Here is a 22,824-nt window from a genome sequence, read left to right as displayed (position 1 = left end):
CAAAAAACAGAATCTGTCAAAATCAGAACAGTCTGTAGCAATCTGTAACTAACGCAAACTTCTGGAACTCTACAAATTGTACCAAAATAGGAAGTCCTGGAAAATTTGTTTATTGAACTGAAGCAAAAAGAATCAACGCAAAATCATGTTCCTGTGATTTAACAAAATTATATTCGTGCGTGCAAAGTTTCTGTTTTTCAGCAGAATCAAATCAACTATCATCGTAGGTTATCCTATAGGTTCTACTTGGCACAAACACTAATTAAAAGATAAAACCACATCCAAACAGAGGCTAGATGGATTATTTATTCCTAAACAGAAGCAAAAACAAAAACACAAAATAAAATTGGGTTGCCTCCCAACAAGCGCTATCGTTTAACGCCCCTAGCTAGGCATTGATAATTTTAATGATGCTCACAAGAAAGACAAGAATTGAAGCGCAAAGAGAGCATCATGAAACACGTGACAAACACATCTAAGTCTAACATACTGTCACGCCCAAGATGCGGCCCTATCCTAAAGGAACTCGAAGGTCCCACCAAGGATAGAAGCGCATCTTGAAGACACTTTTGCAAGGTGGATATCATTACATCAACATTACATAATAGATGGGGATACATACAAGAGGCATACCATGCCACACGAATACAACATCATCATACAAGAGATCAACATCCGACTACAGATGGAACACAAACAGAAGGTCAAACGACATCCACCCTGCTATCCCAGGCTGCCGACCTGGAACCTATCCCCTGATCGAAGAAGCAGAAGAAGAACTCAACGCAAGCAAGCATCGCTCTCGCGTCATGATCATCGCATAAATCTGTACCAGCAACTGTTGTTGTAGTAATCTGTGAGCCACGACGACTCAGCAATCCCATTACCATGGGTATCAAGACTAGCAAAGCTTAATGGGAAAGGAAGGGGTAAAGTGGTGAGGTTGCAGCAGCGACTAAGCATGATATGGTGGCTAACATACGCAAATAAGAGCGAGAAGAGAAGCAAAGGAACGGTCGTCAACTAGCAATGATCAAGAAGTGATCCTGAACTCCTACTTACGTCAAACATAACCCAAAGACCGTGTTCACTTCCCGGACTCCGCCGAGAAAAGACCATCATGGCTACACAAATGGTTGATGTGTTTTAATTCGGATCTGGTGTCAAGTTATCTCCAACCGGACATTAACAAATTCCCATCTGCCACATAACCGCGGGCACGGCTCTCGAAAGTTTATACCCTGCAGGGGTGTCCCAACTTATCCCATGATAAGCTCTCGCGATCAACGAAGGATATACCTTCTCCCAGGAAGACCCGATCAGTCTCGGAATCCCGATTTACAAGACATTTCGGCAATGGTAAAACAAGACCAGCAAAGCTGCCAGATGCGCCGACAATCCCGATAGGAGCTGCACATATCTCGTTCTCAGGGCAACACCGGATAAGTCAAGCTACGAGTAAAACCAGACCTCGAGTTGCCCCGAGGTGGCCCCGCAGGTTGCTAGTTTCGGACCAACACTTAGAGAAGCACTGGCCCGGGGGGGGATATAATAAAGATGACCCTTGGGTTAATTACTCCCAAGGGAAAGGTAGGTGGTGGTGAGGCAAATGGTAAAACCAAGGTTGGGCCTTGCTGGAGGAGTTTTATTCAAAGCGACATGTCAAGGGGGTCCCATAAATCACCCGACCGCGTAAGGAACGCAAAATCCGGGAACATAACACCGGTATGACGGAAACTAGGGCGGCAACAGTGGAACAAAACACCAGGCATAAGGCCGAGCCTTCCACCCTTTACCAAATATATAGATGCATTAATTAAATAAGAGATATTGTGATATCCCAACAAAATCCCGTCCACCATGGAGTAATCTTCAACTTCACCTGCAACTAACAATGCTATAAGAGGGGCTGAGCAAAGCGGTAACATAGCCAAACAACGGTTTGCTAGGAAGGGTGACAAAGGTTAGAGGCTGACATGGCAATTTGGGAGGCTTGAAGAGCAAAAGATAGGTAGCGCAGCAAAGCGATAGAACGAAGTAACTAGCATAGCAATGATAGTAGTGAGATCCAAGGTGACGGTCATCTTGCCTAAAATCCTGCAAGGAAGAAGAACGAGTCCATGAAGAAGATGAAGCCACGAAGACGAACCACACGTAGACGAACGCATCCTCACGATCGCAACGAAACGGGAACTATCGAGAAGAAGCACACAACATGGTAAACACACCACACATAGACAAGACATGATGCACAACAATCATGATGCATGACAAAGCTACATGAAGCTACTCATGGCAAGAGATGATGCATACAAAAGCAACACATCAAAGCAAGTTTAAATGAGGCCGGGAACAACATATAACAATTCCGGTAAGTCCTCATATGCAAGTTTCAAAGTTGGTCCAGATCTGAACAAACATTAAGTTGAAGTTGTTAAACAACAAGTTAAGATACACCAAGATGATCTACACGAAATTCTAGTCAAGTTACATATAAAGTTGATTTAATTTGGAGCTACGGCCTAGAAGATATGAGCAAAGCAAGTTAAACATGGCATTGATGCAAAATGCACCCAAACATCAAGGAAACACCTCAAAACAAGGATGCAACATGGTAATATGAAACAACATGCAAAATCAAGGAAGTTTCATATAAAGCACACTCAAAACGGAGCAATGGCTCAACACATACACTCTATATAAGTTTAAAGGACAAGCTATCCAAAACAGCAACTAGGCATATAGCAAGCACCAAAACAATAAGCTACAGCACCCCAACATAATAACAAAAGGCATGGGCATAAAGTACAGGTAAAGCATAACAAAAGATGAACACTGAGCTATCTCCAGAAAACAATATAACATGCTCAAAAACACATGGCAAGATTGCAAATAATAACAGTTTCAGACTTAACAGAAATAACATCAGGTTGCAATGTTTAGAGCTATCAAACAACATGCTACAGGAACTTTACATGGAAAACAAAGGCATGGCATGAATCTACTAATTTCATAGAACAAAAGTCCCTTACTTACCAAGAGCCAAAAAGGATCAGAAGATATGATGGCACCCATGTAAACATGGCAAGTTATATGACAGATTCATACATGGCAGAAGCAACAATAAGTAAGCATGTTGGGGAGCTTTAACCACTCACCAAAGGGCAATACATGGCATGGAAAGGCAACCAACAGTAAGAATACATGTTTGACAAGCTAGGCATGGCAAGAGCAAGTTCATAGGGTGCATGGATCACCAGCAACAATCATGGCAACATTGAACTTAATGTTAACAGGCTGACAGCAACATTATTTAGCAACTTTGGAGCAAGATAACAACAAGTTACAGCAGGCTATAAATGCAACCAGGGGCATTAGTGGATAGAGCATGACATGTGTAACAAAACATCCTTAGTGAACATCTCCAGATTATGCATAGAATGACTTGTAGCAGCAGGTTTACATAGCATCATAATATAACAGAATCAGCCTAGCAAAACAGTAACAGCAAGTACCTTACTTAACAAGCTTGATGCACTCACCACACAACTCACAAAAATACATGGATAGAACCACTGTGAAGATGGCATGGCATAGATCAAAACACATGTAGACATCAACTTCATAGGATGCACACATCAAACATGGCAAAAATGACAAATGAGCATGTTATAACAGTTTCAGCAGAATAACATCATATAGCACTCTTGCAACGATGATTCAGGCATCAAGATGGACTCAAATGAACATGATGCAATGGATTGAAATGAAGTACTCGTTGAGACGAACAATTTGATATGCTACACGCCCAAAATGGAGCAACAGATGCGGAGTTATGATGCGTTGAACAGGACACCAGAATGCTGAGAATCTCAGGGACTTAGTGAAAAATATACCTCCGCGAAAGTCAATGCGGGACGGAGGCGTGCGGGACGAGGGGATCCGGGGCAGGGACAGCGTGCTTGGTTCGCGGGGTTGGTGGATCTGATCCATCTTCTCCGGATCCGACCGGAGAGGAACTCCGGCGAGCTCCGGCGGTGTTCCGGCGACGACGGGGAGACGCGGGGACGCGGGATCCGGCGGAGGAGGCGAAGGGCGGCACGGATCCGGCGACCGGCTGGCGGCGGGGCCGGCAGCGACCAGGCAGCCAGGGGCGGCGGACGGGCACCGGGCGGCAGGGCAGAGCACGGGCGTCGGAGGCGGCGCCGTCAGGGGACGGCGGGCGGCAGCCGGCGCGCGCGGGGAGCAGCGGTCGGGCGGCGGTGCTAGGCACCCAAGGCGGCGCGGACAGGGAGGTGCCGGCGGGCGGCGGAGGCACCGGCGGCGGTGGACGCGCGGACGCGCGGGAGGCGGTGCGCGGGGAGGGCGCGGGGCACGGGCCCGGCTGGCGGCGCGGGAGGGCCGGCCACGGGCCAGGCGGGCCCGCGGTGGAGGCGCGGCGAAGTGGGGCGGCCCAGGCGACGTGGCGCGCCCCGATTGGACGAGGGCGGCGGCGGGATTTCTGTCCGGCCAGACCGGACGTGTCCAGCGGCGCGGGGTGGAAGAAGACTAGGGTTAGGGGGAAATCATCCGCGAATTTCGGTGGAGGGGCTATTATATAGATAGAGGGAGCTAGGAGAGTCCAAATGGGGTGCGGTTTTCGCTCACATGATCGTGATCGAACGGCAGAGAGCATGGAGGGGGTTAGCATGGGTTTTAGGCCAGTTTGAAGGGGGTGTTGGGCTGCAACAAAAGAGGGCTTTTACGGTTACCCGGTTAACCGTTGGAGTATCAAACGACCTCCAAATGGAACGAAACTTGACAGGCGGTCTACCGGTGCTATACCAAGGCTGCTTGGCAAGCCTCGGGCCATTCCGAGAAAGTTTAACACCCGCTCACGAAGAGAGGCGAGAAGGGGACGCCGGATGACATAGGAGTGCCGGATTGCAAAACGGATAACGGGGAAAATGTTCGGATGCATGAGACGAACATGTATGCAAAATGAAATGCACATGATGACATGATGAAATGCAACATGCAAGCAAATGACATGGCAACGATGGAGAATAACTAGCGGACACCTGGCGCATCGAATCCGGGGCGTTACACATACTTCCTATGCATAGGCATATTATAAGCAAACAAATTTGCAAGGCAAACAAAAACTAGCATATGCAAGGAATAAGAAAGAGGCGATAGCAATCTCAACATGATGAGAGGTAATTTAGTAACATGAAAATTTCTACAACCATATTTTCCTCTCTCATAATAATTACATGTAGGATCATAAGAAAATTCAACAAAATAGCTATCACATAAGATATTCTCAACACGATCAACATGCATGCAAAGTTGACACTCTTCCAAGATAGTGGGATTAACATTAGCTAGAGTCATGACCTTTCCGAACCCAGTTTTATCAAAAATATCATAAGATTGAACATACTCCAAAAATGTGGGATCTAAAGTTGACACTCTTCCAAACCCACTTTCAATATTATTGCAAACATTATTATCAATCTCATATTCATCATGGGGCTTAAATAAATTTTCAAGGTTGTAAGAAGAATCACCCCAATCATGATCATTGAAACAAGTAGTAGACATAGCAAAACTAGCATCCCCAAGCTTAGGGTTTTGCATATTATTAGCACAATTGACATCAAGAGAATTTATAGGAAAATCATTGCAATCATGCTTTTTATTCAAGGAGTTATCGTGAATCTCATAAATTTCTTCATCATAATTTTTAGATTCATGAATTTCAAGCAAAACCTCATAAAGATAATCTAGTGCACTCAACTCACTAGTAATAGGTTCAACATAATTGGATCTCTTAAAGAGATTAGCAAGTGGATGAGGACCCATAAACTTTTAGCAAGCGAAGATGCAAGCAAAAAATAAGGTACATGGAGACACAAGATCGAACGGAAGAGGGGCGAATAAAACGGCAAGGGTGAAGTGGGGGAGTGGAAAACGAGAGGCAAATGGCAAATAATGTAATGCGAGAGATAGGGATTGCGATGGGTACTTGGTATGGTTGACTTGCTTGCGTGAACCTCCCCTATAACGGCGCCAGAAATTCTTCTTGCTACCTCTTGAGCACTGCGTTGGATTTGCTCGAAGAGGAGAGGATGATGCAGCAAAGTAGCGTAAGTATTTCCCTCAGTTTTTGAGAACCAAGGTATCAATCTAGTAGGAGACCACGCACAAGTCCCTCGTACCTACACAAAACGATAGCAACTCGCAACCAACGCGATTAGGGGTTGTCAATCCCTTCACGGTCACTTACGATAGTGAGATCTGATAGAGATGATAAATAATATTTTTGGTATTTTTGATAGATAGATGCAAAGTAAAAAGTAAAAGGCAAAGTAAAAACAAGGCAAGTAAATAAAGCGATAGAGATTGATATGATGAGAATAGACCCGGGGGCCATAGGTTTCACTAGTGGCTTCTCTCAAGAGCATAAGTATTCTACGGTGGATGAACAAATTACTGTTGAGCAATTGACAGAATTGAGCATAGTTATGAGTATATCTAGGCAATGATCATGTATATAGGCATCACGTCCAAAACAAGTAGATCAAAACGATTCTGCATCTACTACTATTACTCCACTCATCGACCGCTATCCAGCATGCATCTAGAGTATTAAGTGAAAAACAGAGTAACGCCTTAAGCAAGATGACATGATGTAGAGGGATAAATTCATGCAATATGATTAAAAAACCATCTTGTTATCCTCGATGGCAACAATACAATATGTGCCTTGCAACCCTTTCTGTCACTGGGTAAGGACACCGCAAGATTGAACCCAAAGCTAAGCACTTCTCCCATTGCAAGAACTACCAATCTAGTTGGCCAAACTAAAAAAGGATAATTCAAAGAGACTTGCAAAGATAACTCAATCATACATAAAAGAATTCAGAGAAGAATCAAATATTTTCCATAGATAACACTGGATCATAATTCATCGGTCTCAACAAACACACCGCAAAAAGAAGATTACATCGAATAGATCTCCACGAGAGAGGGGGAGAACATTGTATTGAGATCCAGAAAGAGAGAAGAAGCCATCTAGCTACTAGCTATGGATCCGAAGGTCTGAAGTAAACTACTCACACTTCATCGGAGGGGCTATGGTGATGATGTAGAAGCCCTCCGTGGTGGATGCCCCCTCCGGCGGAGCTCCGGAACAGGCCCCAAGATGGGATCTCGTGGATACAGAAGGTTGCGGCGGTGGAATTAGGTTTTTGGCTCCTGTTCTGATCGTACGGGGATACGTAGGTATATATAGGAGGAAGGAGTACGTCGGTGGAGCATCAGGGGGCCCATGAGGTAGGGGGCGAGCCCAGGGGGCACGCCCTCCACCCTCATGACCGCCTCTAGCACTGCTTGGAGTAGGGTCCAAGTCTCCTGGATCACGTTCGGTTGGAAAATCACGTTCCCGAAGGTTTCATTCCGTTTGGACTCCGTTTGATATTCCGTTTCTTCGAAACACTGAAATAGGCAAAAAACAGCAATTCTGGGTTGGGCCTCCGGTTAATAGGTTAGTCCCAAAAGTAATATAAAAGTGAAAAATAAAGCCCAATATAGTCCAAAACAGTAGATAAAGTAGCATGGAGCAATCAAAAATTATAGATACGTTGGAGACGTATCAGAGATCAACCCTTTGCATGGGTGCCCTGGGGGTTTATATAGGCCTACCCCCCAAGGGTACAATGGTATTCCGGCCGGGTGTAGGCCCAGGCCATCACTGTCTATGGTGGCCAGCTTCTCCGCCGGCCGCTGGGGCCCGCCGCCTGGTGGGTCCCGCCGGCTATCGGGCTCTCCGCCGACAGGTTGGGCCCACTGCCTGTGGGCCCTGTCGGCTGCTCATTACTGTAGCCTTGCCCTTGATGATGGTGGCTTGGTCGGAGCGAGCGTGGCTATAGTATCGACGCCTGGTGGGCATTCACTGTAGCCACACCTCGTCTTATCTGGTTGATGGCGCACAAACTTCTAGGGAAGGGGAGGGCCGGCTGTTAGGAGCCGGCCTCCCCCTTTGTCGACTGGTCTAGTTGTGCTGCCTTTGGGTATCTCTCTGGCAGGTAGGGCCCGCCGCCTACGGGATGTACTGACAACCCATCGTGGGAGTATGGCAGCTCTACCGTGGATGATGTCATAGTAAACGTGGCAACAGTGCCACGCCGAGCGAGGGATGGCCACCCAGTACGCTGCACTATGGCCTCGTCCGCTCCGGGATTCGGGGGTGGCAGGCTATAATGTAGCCACACCCCGTCTCGTCGCCGTTATGTGGGTGCAAACTTTGAGGGTGCATGGGTGGGCCGCCTGCTAGAAGTCGGCCACTCTGGTGGCCGCCTGCTAGGAGTCGGCCCAGTTTAAGACCGCTAATTGGGCCTTGCCGCCTTCCCGCAGCCGGCCGCTTGGACCAGCCGCCCACGAGAAGGCGGCCCTTTGTCTTGGATCCTAGAAGGGCGCAGCCGGCCCGATGTCTTGAAACGCCATGGGGAGCAGATAAGGCTACCCGTGGTCATTTACTTCGACACATAATGACCAAGCAAGATCATGATCTGATCTAGGTCTAGGGGCAACAATCTTAAATTCTATAATTTAAGAACATAACAGGAGGATGCAAGAAGAACCTAGCATGGAGAGGGGACATGACACCGAGCGCTGCAGATGTGTCCCAGCCAACACGAACAACACCAACCAGGGATGGGTGTCGCTGATTATCCAAGGGTGAAATCCAAAGACTCGTGAGCGAGTGGGTGAGCAAGGATTTGTAAATAAGATGGGAACAAAGCTTTTCCACTACCTAAAGGGGAGAGGAACTGCGTCAGTTGCTCATGCATGAGAAAGGACTAAATCAATTAGTTTTAGTTTAAGGAGAGTAGTGGGATATAATGGATATCAGGGAAGGTGAAGCCGGAGAGGAGTTTTCATGGAGAAGAATGGAGGCAGTGGCATCGACCCTGACATAGGGAATCCTTTGGTGGAGAAACAAGACTGCCGATTGTCGTAGTGAAGACATGAAGTAGCGGCATTGCGATGGGGAATTTTTTATGCAAAAAATATGGCTCGCATGGAGGAAGAAGCAAACAGTCCAATGGAGAAGCCTTCCAGTGGAAGATAAAAAAGGAAAGCCTATGATGGGACTTTTGGGAAAAGAGGTGTGACCTTGAAGAATGAATTAAGGGTGATAGTGGAAAAATCATGAAAAAAGGTAGACACTTTATACAGGGAGTGGTAGCGAAGGAGGACCAACCTTCTCCTTCGGCTTCTCGACTGAATTGAATCTGGTTGTAGCAAGTGCCCCCGAATGAATTATAGGAATGTTACTGAGCGAAAGAAAATGATTTTGCATGTCGGGTCTATTCGATGACTTGGACAAGTTGCATGTTGAGATAAAATAAATCAGTAGGATAAATTTCTTACGTATATGCAAAACTCCCTTGTTATGTTCTGTTGCCGGATGCACACAGGTCGATGAACATGCATATACATTGTGTTGCTTAGGCCAACTCCAATGTTGCGACCTATTTTGTACATCCGCATCTGTTTAAATCCGCACGGATAAAAAATGTGGCTCAACGCAGCGAGCGCAAACGGACGTGTGTCCTTTTTTTGCCACGACCTATTTCTGTCCTAAATTTGCGTCGGGTTTACGTCAGCACGGACACTGCACGGACGCACGCGACACCCCCCCCCCTATCCTCCCCATGGCCTGCTCGTCGGTGGCACATCCACCTCATTTCCCCTCTCTCCCAAAACTCTCCCGCCTTCCTGGCCTCGTGCCATAGCTGACGTACCCGACCTCGCTGCTGCCTCCATCCTAGGTGGCATGGTCTACGATGGGGCTGCCAATGTCGTGCACCCAAAAAAGAAGCCGGAGAAACTACGCACGCCGGAGGAGCCGACCAAGAGTGCCAACCAGGGGAAGTTCGCCGTGAAGAAAAAAGATGTCGCCGCTGCCGTGTCTTGTGCCACTAGTAGAAAACAGAGCTTTGGTTCGGGCCTGGCCAGCCCATTAGTCCCGGTTCTTCACGAACCGGGACCCATGGGGGGCATTAGACCCGGTTCGTGAGCCCAGGGGGCCGCCCAGGGCCTCGTGGGCATTGGTACCGGTTCGTCTGGATCCATTTGTCCCGGTTCTAGGCACGAACCAGGACCAATGGGCCGCGCTCCTGGCCCACAGCCATTGGTACCGGTTCGTGCCTTGAACCGGTGTAGAAGGGGGGATTTAGTCCCGGTTCATGCCATGAACCGGGACAAATAATTTGCCTATATATACCCATCGTCGCGGCAGAGCACTCCACAGTGCTCTGTTTTTTCTGGCCGGCAAGGGGAGGGCATTTGGGTGCTCTAGCTCACCTCCTATGCACATGAGGTGTTCGATGAAATGCGCGAGCCACACTAGCTAAGCTTTCTCCTCTCGAAGCTCGACCTCGGAGCTCCATTTTTCCCGAGATTTGTCTAGATTTAGCGGTTCGTCACGCCCCGTCCCCATTTTCACCACCATTGATCGCCCGCGCCGCTCTCGTCGCCAGCACCACCGTGATGAGCCTCTTGTTCTTATCTTCTTTCTGATTTTCTTACTTTAGATAGATACTTGTCTGATTTTCTTACTTTAGATAGATACTTGTCTGATTTTCTTACTTTTGACACACATAATTATATATAATGCACGCAGATGAACCGGCAGTGGATGTATGGTGATAGACACACCTCCGAGTACATTAAGGGCGTGCATAATTTTCTGAAGTGGCTGAGGCAAACAAGCATAATGGTTTTATGTGTTGTCCACGCCCTAAATGTGGGAATACGAAGTCTTACTCTGACCGGAAAATCCTTCACACCCACCTGCTTTACAAGGGTTTCATGCCACACTATAATGTTTGGACGAGGCATGGAGAAATAGGGGTTATGATGGAAGACGGCGAAGAAGAAGAGGACGATGACAACTATGTGCCCCCTGAATACGGTGATGCTGCAACGGGGGGAGCTGCTGAAGATCAAGAGGAACCAGACGATGTGCCCGATGATGCTGCAACGGGGGAAGCTACTGAAGATCAAGAGGAACCAGACGATGTGCCCGATGATGATGATCTCCACCAGGTCATTGTCGATGCAAGGACGCAATGTGAAGTCAAAAGGAGAAGCTGAAGTTCGATCGCATGTTAGAGGATCACAAAAAAGGGTTGTACCCCAATTGCGAAGATGGCAACACAAAGCTGGGTACCGTACTGGAATTGCTGCAGTGGAAGGCAGAGAATGCTGTGCCTGACAAAGAATTTGAGAAGCTACTGAAAATATTGAAGAAGAAGCTTCCAAAGGATAACGAATTGCCCGACAGTACGTACGCAGCAAAGAAGGTCGTATGCCCTCTAGGATTGGAGGTGCAGAAGATACATGCATGCCCTAATGACTGCATCCTCTACCGCGGTGCGTACGAGGATTTGAACGCATGCCCGGTATGCGGTGCATTGCGGTATAAGATCAGACGAGATGACCCTGGTGATGTTGACGGCGAGCCCCGCAGGAAGAGGGTTCCTGCGAAGGTGATGTACTATGCTCCTATAATACCACGGTTGAAACGACTGTTCAGAAACAAAGAGCATGCCAAGTTGATGCGATGGCACAGTGAGGACCGCAAGAAAGACGGGAAGTTGAGAGCACCCGCTGACGGGTCGCAGTGGAGAAAAATCAAGAGAGAGTACTGGGCTGAGTTTGCACGTGACCCAAGGAACGTATGGTTTGGTTTAAGCGCGGATGGCATTAATCCTTTCGGGGAGCAGAGCAGCAATCACAGCACCTGGCCCGTGACTCTATGTATGTATAACCTTCCTCCTTGGATGTGCATGAAGCGGAAGTTCATTATGATGCCAGTTCTCATCCAAGGCCCTAAGCAAACCGGCAACGACATTGATGTGTACCTAGGGCCATTAGTTGAAGAACTTTTACAGCTGTGGAATGGAAACGGTGTACGTGCGAGGGATGAGCACAGACAGGAGGAATTTAACCTGCACGCGTTGCTCTTTGTAACCATCAACGATTGGCCCACTCTTAGTAACCTTTCAGGACAGACAAACAAGGGATACCACGCATGCACGCACTGTTTAGCTGACACCGAAAGTATATACCTGGACAAATGTAGGAAGAATGTGTACCTGGGCCATCGTCAATTTCTTCCGACCAACCATCAATGTCGAAATAAAGGCAAGCATTTCAAAGGTGAGGCAGATCACCAGAAGAAGCCCGCCATGTGTACCTGTGATCACGTACTTTCTATGGTCAGTGATTTACACGTAATCTTTGGAAAGGGTCCCGGTGGACTAGTTGTTCCGAGTGACGCTGAGGGACACGCACCCATGTGGAAGAAGAAATCTATATTTTGGACCTACCCTACTAGAAAGACCTAGAGGTCCGCTCTACGATCGACGTGATGCATGTGACGAAGAACCTTTGCGTGAACCTGTTAGGCTTCTTGGGAGTGTATGGGAAGACAAAATATACAGCTGAGGCACGGGAGGACCTGCAACGTTTGCACGAAAAAGACGGCATGCCTCCAAAGCAGTATGAAGGTCCTGCCAGCTATGCTCTTACCAAAGAAGAGAAGGAAATCTTCTTTGAATGCCTGCTTAGTATGAAGGTCCCGACTGGCTTCTCGTCGAATATAAAGGGAATAATAAATATGCCAGAGAAAAAGTTCCAGAACCTAAAGTCTCATGACTGCCACGTGATTATGACGCAACTGCTTCCGGTTGCATTGAGGGGGCTTCTACCGGAAAACGTCCGATTAGCCATTGTGAAGCTATGTGCATTCCTCAATGCAATCTCTCAGAAGGTGATCGATCCAGAAATCATACCAAGGCTAAGGAGTGATGTGGTGCAATGTCTTGTCAGTTTCGAGCTGGTGTTCCCACCATCCTTCTTCAATATCATGACGCACGTCCTAGTTCATCTAGTTGACGAGATTGTCATTCTGGGCCCCGTATTTCTACACAATATGTACCCCTTTGAGAGGTTCATGGGAGTCCTAAAGAAATATGTCCGTAACCGCGCTAGGCCAGAAGGAAGCATCTCCATGGGCCATCAAACAGAGGATGTCATTGGGTTTTGTGTTGACTTCATTCCTGGCCTTAAGAAGATAGGTCTCCCTAAATCGCGGTATGAGGGGAGACTAACTGGAAAAGGCACGCTTGGAGGGGACTCAATAATATGCAGGGACGGATATTCTTGGTCTCAAGCACACTACACAGTTCTACAAAACTCTACCTTGGTGACCCCGTATGTCGATGAACACAAGAACAGTCTGCGCTCCAAACACCCGGAGCAGTGCGACGACTGGATTACATGTGAACACATCAGGACTTTCAGCAGTTGGTTGGAAACACGTCTCAGAGGTGACAACACTGTTTGTGATGAGCTGTACTCGTTGTCCAGGGGACCATCTTCGACTGTATTGACTTACAAAGGATACGAGATAAATGGGAATACATTTTACACGATCTCCCAAGATCAAAAGAGCACCAACCAAAACAGCGGTGTCCGCTTTGATGCAGCAACCGAGAGGGGAAAGGACACATATTATGGTTACATAGTGGACATATGGGAACTTGACTACGGACATGATTTTAAGGTCCCTTTGTTTAAGTGCAAATGGGTCAATCTGTCAGGAGGCGGGGTACAGGTAGACCCACAGTACGGAATGACAACAGTGGATCTGAACAATCTTGGGTACACTGACGAACCATTCGTCCTAGCCAATGATGTGGCACAGGTTATCTATGTGAAGGACATGTCTACCAAACCGAGAAAAAGAAAAGATAAGGAAGCGAATACATCATACGATGAGCCAAAGCGCCACATAGTTCTTTCAGGAAAAAGGGACATCGTGGGAGTGGAGGGCAAAACATACATGTCCGAAGATTATGAAAAGTTTCATGAAATTTCTCCCTTCAAAGTCAAGGCTGACCCAAGCATCCTGATAAATGATGAAGATTATCCATGGTTACAGCGCAATAAGGACACAAGCGAAGAAAAAGTAAAGACTTTCTCCACAACTATTATGATGATACCATGCCAACTTTCAACCTTTTCGTAGTTCATTTGAAATACCTGTTGTAACAGACAAGTTTCCGTACGAAATCCTGATACTTCGAAAGAGATTGTCCGTTTTGTACATGAAGTGCATCCAGTTTTTGTCGTAACCCTCACAACTTTCTTGCACATGCTATGTGGATGAAATGATGATACCATGCCAACTACCAACCTTTTCAGAGTTCATTTGAAATAATTTTCAATTTCAGGGTCTTATAGCTCAAAATAATCAGTAAATGCATGAAAAATAACAAATGAAGTCAGAAAGGGTTGAAAATTGATGATGTGGGTTTGAATGGTGCATTTTGAACACACAAAAAGTCAGGAGTTCAAATAAGTTTAAAAAAATGAAATCCCTTTGTAACACACGAGTTTCCGTATGAAATCATGATACTTCGAAAGAGATTGTCCATTTTGTACACGAAGTGCATCCAGTTTTTGCCGTAACCCTCTCAACTTTCTTGCACATGCTATGTGGGTGAAATGATGATACCATGCCAACTTTCAACCTTTTCAGAGTTCATTTTCTATTCAAAATCATTAAAAGCAAAAAGAATTTTCATAAAGAACTTTTTTGTTACAAACTTTAATGGCAAAAAGAATTATCATCAAATAAAATAAATAAGTAATTAGAATTTTGTTACAAACTTTAATAGCAAAAAGAATTTTCATAAAAGAAAATAAATAAGTAATTAGAAACAAAAAAGAAAGCAAAAAACTGGATTTTTTTTAAAAAAAAAGTGCCACCTACAGGGCCACCACGGCCTACATACGACTAGATACCCACTACTAGAGCCAGGATGCAGGCCCACGGTAGGCCCAGTAGGCCCACAAGCACAGAGAGTGAATTTAGGCTCGTAAGCCTGCAGTAGAGAGGAGCTCGAAGTGGTTGGTTCGGCAGGGCTTATAAACCACTCCGAGCCCCTCTCGGCTAGCGAGGTGGGACTAAACATAGCACCGCACCGCGCCAGTTCCAGCACACGATCTTTGGTCCTAGTTGGTACCACCAACCGGGACTAATGGGAGGAATTGGTACCGGTTCTTAGCACCAATCGGGACCAATGCACCTCTTTTGTCCCGGTTGGTGCCACCAACCGGGACCAAAGGTTTCTGTTTCCCGCCCTTTGGGCTGCTGAAAAGAGACTTTTGGTTCCGGTTGGTGGCACCAACCGGAACCAAAGAGGGGCATTTGTCCTGGTCTGTGGCAAGAACCGGGACTAAAGCTTCATGTATATAAGGCACACTTGTGAAAATTTTGGTTTGCATCTTGCAGTTTGCCCCCGACGACGCGCGCGGAGACAACACCGCCAGGCTGCCGGACACCGTCGCTGTCGCCCCCGCCCCGGAGCCCACGCCGACATCGTCGCCGTTCGCCGCCCACACCGTCGCCGTTGCCCCCGCCCCGGAGCCCACGCCGACGCCATCCGCCGCCCACTCCGTCGCCTTCACCGTCGCCCGTGCCCTGCTCCGCGCGCCCGCCCGGATCCTCTGCACGCCGACGCCGGCCGGCCCCGCTGTGAGCCGCCGCCGCCCCGGATCCTCTTTTTTCATTTTTTTTCGTATATGTATTTTTTCCATGTATATATACTAGTAAGTGTTTAATAAAATTAGTTAGATTAGTTGAATTAGATGTTTTCCATGTATTTTAGATTAGTTGAATTAGATGTTTTTTGTCAATTTATATATATATATATATATATATGCATATTTAGAAGAAAAAAATTGTTGAACTAGTTAAATATAATAGAACTAGTTAAACAAGTTTATTTTTAGTAAGTGCTTAGTAGTTGAACTAGTTGATTTAATAAAAACTACTTTATTTTACTATAGAAGTAGTTTATTTTAGTAAGTACTACTTTATTTTATTTATAGTAAGTGCTTAGTAGTTGAACTAGTTGATTTAATAAAACTACTTTATTTTACTATATATAGAAGTAGTTTATTTTTAGTAAGTACTACTTTATTTTATTTATAGTAAGTGCTTAGTAGTTGAACTAGTTGAATTAATAAAACTACTTTATTTTACTATATATAGAAGTAGTTTATTTTTAGCAAGAAAATTAATAGAACTAGTTTATTTTTTTAGTTCAAGCAATTATTTCCGCATCGACGTCGACAATGCCTATCCCGCATCCTCGTCGTCGACTCGGTGGAGGAGGCCGGCTTGATCAGAGGGGCCATGTCCGGGGCTGGGCTCCACCGGGCTAGTATTGGGAGGTGCTACCTTCCGGGGGGGCGTAGGTTGGTGAGGAGCCAGCCCGTCGTTGACCCGATCCTTGTTTGGTGGCGGTCGCGTGGGCCAGTCCAGCCCGTCGTTGACCCGATCCTTGTTTGGTGGCGGTCGCGTGGGCCAGTGACGGTGCCGAGGCTTCCGGACACCGCGGAGGTGGTACGTCACCGTGTCAGCGAGGAGGACGAGCACATCCGTCGCTACATGGTTGCGTTGGAGGGCAGGTTTGACAATACCTGGCAGGTTCTTCAGGGATCTCACTAGAGCTATGATCCTGTGATGGTTCCTTCTCTTTGGGTGTCCACCGCCCGCGACGATACCCGTCGGGCACTACGGTTCTAGCTGTATTAGCGATGCTATATGTATGATAGTATTCAAGGAGTATTAGTGATAATATTCGACGATGTACGGACACAAGAGATGATGTAGTTTTGCTTATAATTGAATGCATGCTAATTTGAATACTACTTTATTTTACGATTTGGTTTTGCTTATTGAGAATGCTCAAGTTAATTGGAAAAGTACTCCTACTTTGAATGCTAAAATTGGAGAGCACTATATATGCAAGGCATATGCATTTGATTAGTTGATAGCTTATAGGGTTTTTGTTTTTACAGAAATCTAGGAGCCCCCTCCATCATCCGCGCCGTCGTCCCCGTCACCGACCCCCCTCCGACCTCGAGGTGAGACCAGCCAAATCTCCATGTCAATATGAGTCCTATAATGGGAGTCCTCGGGTTGATTTTAAGTCTGTCGAGTCTCCACCATATATGAGAGGACGAAGAATCCCGACTGTTGTCGTGGGGGTAGCTTCTCCTTCATTCCCGTGTGCTAGACACAATTTGGTGTAATGCACTCGGGAACGAAAGGAGGAGCTACCATCACCGACGGTCGCAAATGTCAGAGAGGAATCAGTGAGGGAGAGTCTCCAACCATATATGTATGAGAGGACGAAGATTCCCGACTGTTGTCGTGGGGGTAGCTTCTCCTTCATTCCCGTGTGCTAGACAATTTGGTGTAATGCACTCGGGAATGAAAGGAGGAGCTACCATCACCGACGGTCGAATATGTACACCACGTGAGCTGAGAGTTTTCAAGAAAAGGCTCGACAGACCGATAGTCAACCCGTGATGAATAATAATGATCTAATTTAGGTTTTTTAGTACATATATTTAATTGTACAAGTTTTATATTTGAATTATGAACATAGGAAATGTCGTACTCGGACGACGAAAACCGCCCAGGGAAGTGCGACTGGTGCCACGACGACCGAGGTATGTGCGACAGGTTTCTTGAGCTGGACGAAGATTGGCGCTTCAACATTAAGCTCGAGGAGACCTTCGATGTTGAAACGGTACGCAATGACGACAAGAGCTTTTTTTGTAATTAAGCACGACTTCAACTATTTCAACGTGTACTTTTCATCTTTTCCAATTCGACTAGCTTATCCCATGCTATGCAAGATGTTATGTCTTGGAGAGGATGGGTTTTGAAGACCATGAAAGTACGGAAACAAAAAAATTCACCTAAGGACCCATCATGGTGTGGATTTTGAAGTAAAATTGTACAATTCTGAGAGTGTAACCCATTTTGGTTGTAAAAATTGGGAAGCACTTTGCAAGATGTATGGTTTTGATGAAGGTATGCTTGTCACCATGGATCTTGGTGATTCTAAAATCGAGCAAGACAATATGGACATTTGGGTCCTTGTTGATACGCTTCCAATTCTTCCCCTATGTGAGCTTCTCAAACATAGTTATTAAGTAATTTATATTGTTTATTTTAAAATAGTTGACAGCTTATTTCCATTGACAACTTATTTTCATTCTTCAAAGAGTGTGCGGAAGATGGTAGACAAAACCCACTACACCGATGGCTCCGAATTAACTTATCAAGATAAAAATCATCTGATCGCATTTTGTACTGATCTTGAGAATTACAATATCTACTTCGAACTCCTCAACATTATGGTCAATACGTGCCACTAGTGCACGTGTTGAACTACGGTAACTACCATGGAGATACCCTGGTAAGATTTTTTACTATTACGACATTCGTGCATCTTTTGCATACTTCTAAAACTAGTACATCATTTCTAACTACGAAGTTATTACTATGTTTTTCAACAGATAATCCTGAATGATTGTCTGCCTCATATGATGTATCAGCATGGTCGCCTTGATATTTTGAACATACAACCAGGTCATCCTATGAATCTCAACTGTCCATATCGGATTTCTAAAAGAAGTGAAGACATGACAATCAAAGAATGGAAAAAATGTATGGACAGTCGTAAGGAGGTTCTTGGAAGCAAAAGGAAGCGAAGCGCAAGAATTGATGACAGGATGATCTCCATTCTCCATAATGGAGAGTCAAGGTCTATATTGTTTTATGCTATTTTACCTTAAGGGTATTTAGGTCCTACCTGATACTGATGATCATGTGCTAAGAACAATTAAGTAGGGTTGGTTCGATGACTATGAGGATGATGATCGTATGACTTGTTATTAATAACGAGTAGAAGTTGTATGATGATGCATGATTAGCAGGACTTGTTATTATATATGATGATGCATGATGCGAGCATGAAGAGTTATTATATATCAGCGGGTGAAATGAACATAGCAGTAGCGTTGGTAAACCAAGCACGAAGATATAAGAGAGGACACTTCTCTCTATTAGCTAGCTAATAACAACCTAAATTAACCCCCAAAACCCCTAAACCAGCCCCTTTCAAAAAAAACTCAGCTCCAGCCAGCTGCTGACGCGTGGATGCTTTTTGGTCCCGGTTTATGTCACCAACCGGGACCAAAGGCCCCCTGTCTGGGCTGGCCGCAGCGGCCACGTGGAGGCCCATCTGTCCCGGTTCGTGTAAGAACCGGGACTAAAGGCCAAGGGCATTAGTACCGACCTTTTAGTCCCGGTTCTTAAACCAGGACAAAAGGCCCTTACGAACCGGGACAAATGGCCATTTTTCTACTAGTGTGCCTCCCTAGAGAACATCGCCAGCCGCCCCGTGAGTGGCATGGGCGTCAAAGACATGGTATAGAATTCCTTCCCCTTGTCCATATGTGCGTTTGATGCTTTCATCTTTATTTCCTATCAATGTATATTGTTGATTTCATCTTCTTGTGGAGGCATTTCAATCTTTGGAGACCTTCAGGACCCAACATGAGGACAAGCCATTAACCTTGACCCATTGTTGGACGATGATTTGTGAGTGTACAAAGTTTAAGGAGCAATATGCCGCACAAAAGAAAGGTGGGGAGCTAGCGGCGGTCATTGAGCCAAGTGATGGCGAGAAGCGACCGAGGGGGAGGGGAGGACCAACTTCAAGTTGGATGACAAGCGTGATGCTTCGATACTCGCATTGCAAGAAACTTTGAAGGGGGTTCATGACCCAAAAGGAAGTGAGGGAGGAGAGGAAGCGCCAAGAGAAAGAGAAGCAAATGAAGACCTTCTTTGACATACAAAGAAGAAGCTCGAGATCGAGAAAAGTTATGCCCACAAAAGCAAAGGAGGTGAAGCTCACACGGATCTCGAAGAAAATGAAGATCATGACGGCCGACTTGAGCAAGGTGTCCCAAGGAAAAGGGTTTGGTCTGAGAAGAAGCAAAAGGAGATGCTCGACATAGATGAATGGGCTATGGCCAAGACGTGATCATTTTGTATGTCGACACATGAACTACAGCCGAGATGCATGGACTATCACTGAGAGAGGTGATTTTGTGAGTGCGGGCACGTATGCCAGCCGTTGGCAAGTCTGCCAGGATGAAATATGGTCGAGAAGGCTAATTTTTGTGTGTTAGCATGTATGTCGGCCAATGGCACTTATGCTGCCTTAAACTACGGAAGCTGGCCATGAATTCTATATTTATTTACGGAAAATATGTTTATTTAACAAAATTGACCATACGGATCAAATAGATCGGCCGGTTGGACACATCGACCTGATTTGAATGGACAAGGCGCCATGTCACTAGCTGGTCCAAACAGGCAAAAAAACAAACAATTTCCACGTTCATTTGCGTCGGTCGGTTCGAGCTGGCCTTAATAATGTGAACACGCCGCTATAGGCACAGGTTTTCGGCGGGACGATAAGCAGCTACCCGTAGGACGGCTTCGAGATCTCTTCACTCTAGTGGCGTATACTTTTTATATCTATGTGCAAGTTGGGCCTTCATCAGCTGCAGCTCACTCAGGCTCCTCGAGCAAAATGATGGACTTCGCGGCGCTCTCGCCGCTACTCTTCCTCTTCTTCGTTCTGCTCATCCTCAAACTGGTCATCGACCGCTACGCATCGCCAACCCGCGGGCAACGGCTGCCACCCGGCCCATGGCAGCTGCCGCTCATCGGCAGCCTGCACCACCTCCTGCTGTCGCGCTCCGGGGGCCTGCCCCACCGGGCCATGCGCGACCTCTCCCGCGCCCACGGCCCGCTCATGCTCCTCCGCCTCGGCGCCGTGCCCACGCTCGTCGTCTCCTCCGCCGAGGCCGCCAGGGAGGTCATGAAGACCCACGACGCCGCCTTCGCCAGCCGCCACCTCAGCGCCACGCTCGACATCATCAGCTGCGGCGGCAAGGGCATCCTCTTCTCCCACTACAACGACCGCTGGCGCGAGCTCCGCAGGATCTGCGTACACGAGCTCTTCAGCCAGCGCCGCGTGCTCTCTTTCCGCCCTGCGCGGGAGGACGAGGTCGCTCGCCTCGTGCGCGCAGTGTCCGACGGGTGCCGCGGCGGCCAAGCCGTCAACCTCAGCGAGAAGATGTGCCGGATGACCAACGACTCCGTGGTGCGCGCGGCCATCGGCGGGAGGTGCCACCACCGCGACGAGTTCTTGCACGAGCTAGACGAGGCCGTGCGGCTCACCGGCGGGATCAATCTCGCTGACCTGTACCCGTCGTCGCGGCTCGTGCGCCGGTTCAGCGTCGCCGCGCGGGACATGGTCAGGTGCCAGAGGAACATCTACCGCATCGTGGAGAGCATCATAAAAGAACGCGCCGGCGCGCAGGTGCCGGAGAGAGACGAGGACCTGCTCGGCGTCCTCCTCAGGCTGAAGAAGGACGGCGGCCTGCAGTTTGAACTCACCACCGAGATCATCAGCACCGTCATCTTCGTAAGATCCTCCCAGACACCCTTTACAGTACGGCTTTGAAAATTCTCAGTTGATCAGTGTCAATTTGATTTTACACCTATCAGTGCATACTATTTTCATTTAGTTTCTTGGCAGCCAAATATGTGCCTTGTACGGTTGTACATATAGCGTGGAGTGGTAACTGGCTGACTGCAGGACATCTTTTCTGCTGGGAGCGAGACATCGTCGACGACGCTCGAATGGGCCATGTCGGAGCTTATGAGAAACCCACGAGTTCTCCACAAGGTGCAGTCGGAGGTGAGAGAGGCCTTCAAGGGGCAAGACAAGCTGACCGAGGACGACATCGTCAAGGTGAGGCTGGGCTACCTCCACCTGGTGATCAAGGAGGCCCTGAGGCTGCACCCGCCGGCGGCGCTCCTGCTCCCACGCGAGTGCCGCGAGACGTGCCGGGTGATGGGCTACGACGTGCCCAAGGGCACCAAGGTGTTCGTCAACGTGTGGGCGATGGGGAGGGACGACAGGTACTGGGGCGACGCCGAGGCATTCAGGCCGGAGAGGTTCGAGAACAGCACCGTGGATTTCAAGGGCGCCGACTTCGAGTTCCTCCCCTTCGGAGCCGGCCGGAGGATGTGCCCCGGCATGTCGCTCGGGATGGCCAACATGGAGCTGGCGCTCGCTAGCCTCCTTTTCCACTTCGACTGGGAGCTGCCCTGTGGCGTCGGGGCCGAAGACATGGACATGACGGAGACCTTCGGTATCACGGTGAGAAGGAAGTCCAAGCTCTGGGTGCACGCAAAACCCCACGTTCCATGTACTCCCTCGGATCGGAGGTAGTAGCTGATTGGTACCCCTGGCCAATAGATCCGTGTAGCGGCCTTGCACGATTGAATACACTGTCTAAATCTCGGTGGGCTGTTTTATACAGTATGTACTCATTTGTTTCTTTGTCCAAGAGTTTTGATTGTATCGACGGAGAACTGTAGATGCCAAATGCATCCAATTCGGTAGCTATCACATGAACAACCATGGGGGGACGTGTGCTCGGGTGCAAGTGAAACTCTATGTCCCACGGGCAACAGTATTCACCAGCTAGAATACTTCTTGGCCACAAAAGTCTCTTATCTCAATGTTGATAATTTATACTTTTTTCGTCTGGGTTTATTGCTCCCTTCATATTTTATTTAAAATTTTGATGATAGCTTGACTAGAAAAATTTATTTGTACGCCATAAAAGAGATAGTATTGTTGGATTTGTATTCTAAAGAACTTTTCAATGACATACTCTCGAAAAAAAGAACTTTTCAATGATACTAATTTTGTGCTACATAACTTAATTTGCTAGTTAAATTTAAGGTTAAAGTTTGACCCAAAATACATGGTAGACTAATAAACCAAACGGAGGAAGTATCACAAA

The 22,824-nt window shown here is 47.2% G+C and overlaps 1 protein-coding gene across 1 annotated transcript; it reads left to right on the top strand.

The window, feature by feature from the left end:
• Positions 1-20,437: 20,437 nt before the first annotated feature.
• LOC123115698 (zealexin A1 synthase) lies at positions 20,438-22,444 on the top strand. The gene is made up of 2 exons (XM_044536804.1): positions 20,438-21,431; positions 21,606-22,444. Exons 1-2 carry the CDS (start codon positions 20,532-20,534, stop codon positions 22,242-22,244), a joined length of 1,539 nt encoding a protein of 512 aa, XP_044392739.1. The 5' UTR covers positions 20,438-20,531; the 3' UTR covers positions 22,245-22,444.
• The last annotated feature ends 380 nt before the right edge of the window (positions 22,445-22,824 follow it).

The sequence above is a fragment of the Triticum aestivum genome, chromosome 5B, assembly GCF_018294505.1.
Source record: "Triticum aestivum cultivar Chinese Spring chromosome 5B, IWGSC CS RefSeq v2.1, whole genome shotgun sequence".
Taxonomy (NCBI): domain Eukaryota; kingdom Viridiplantae; phylum Streptophyta; class Magnoliopsida; order Poales; family Poaceae; genus Triticum; species Triticum aestivum.
Note: the sequence above shows the minus strand (reverse complement) of the source record. Positions and strands in the feature narration are given on the sequence as shown.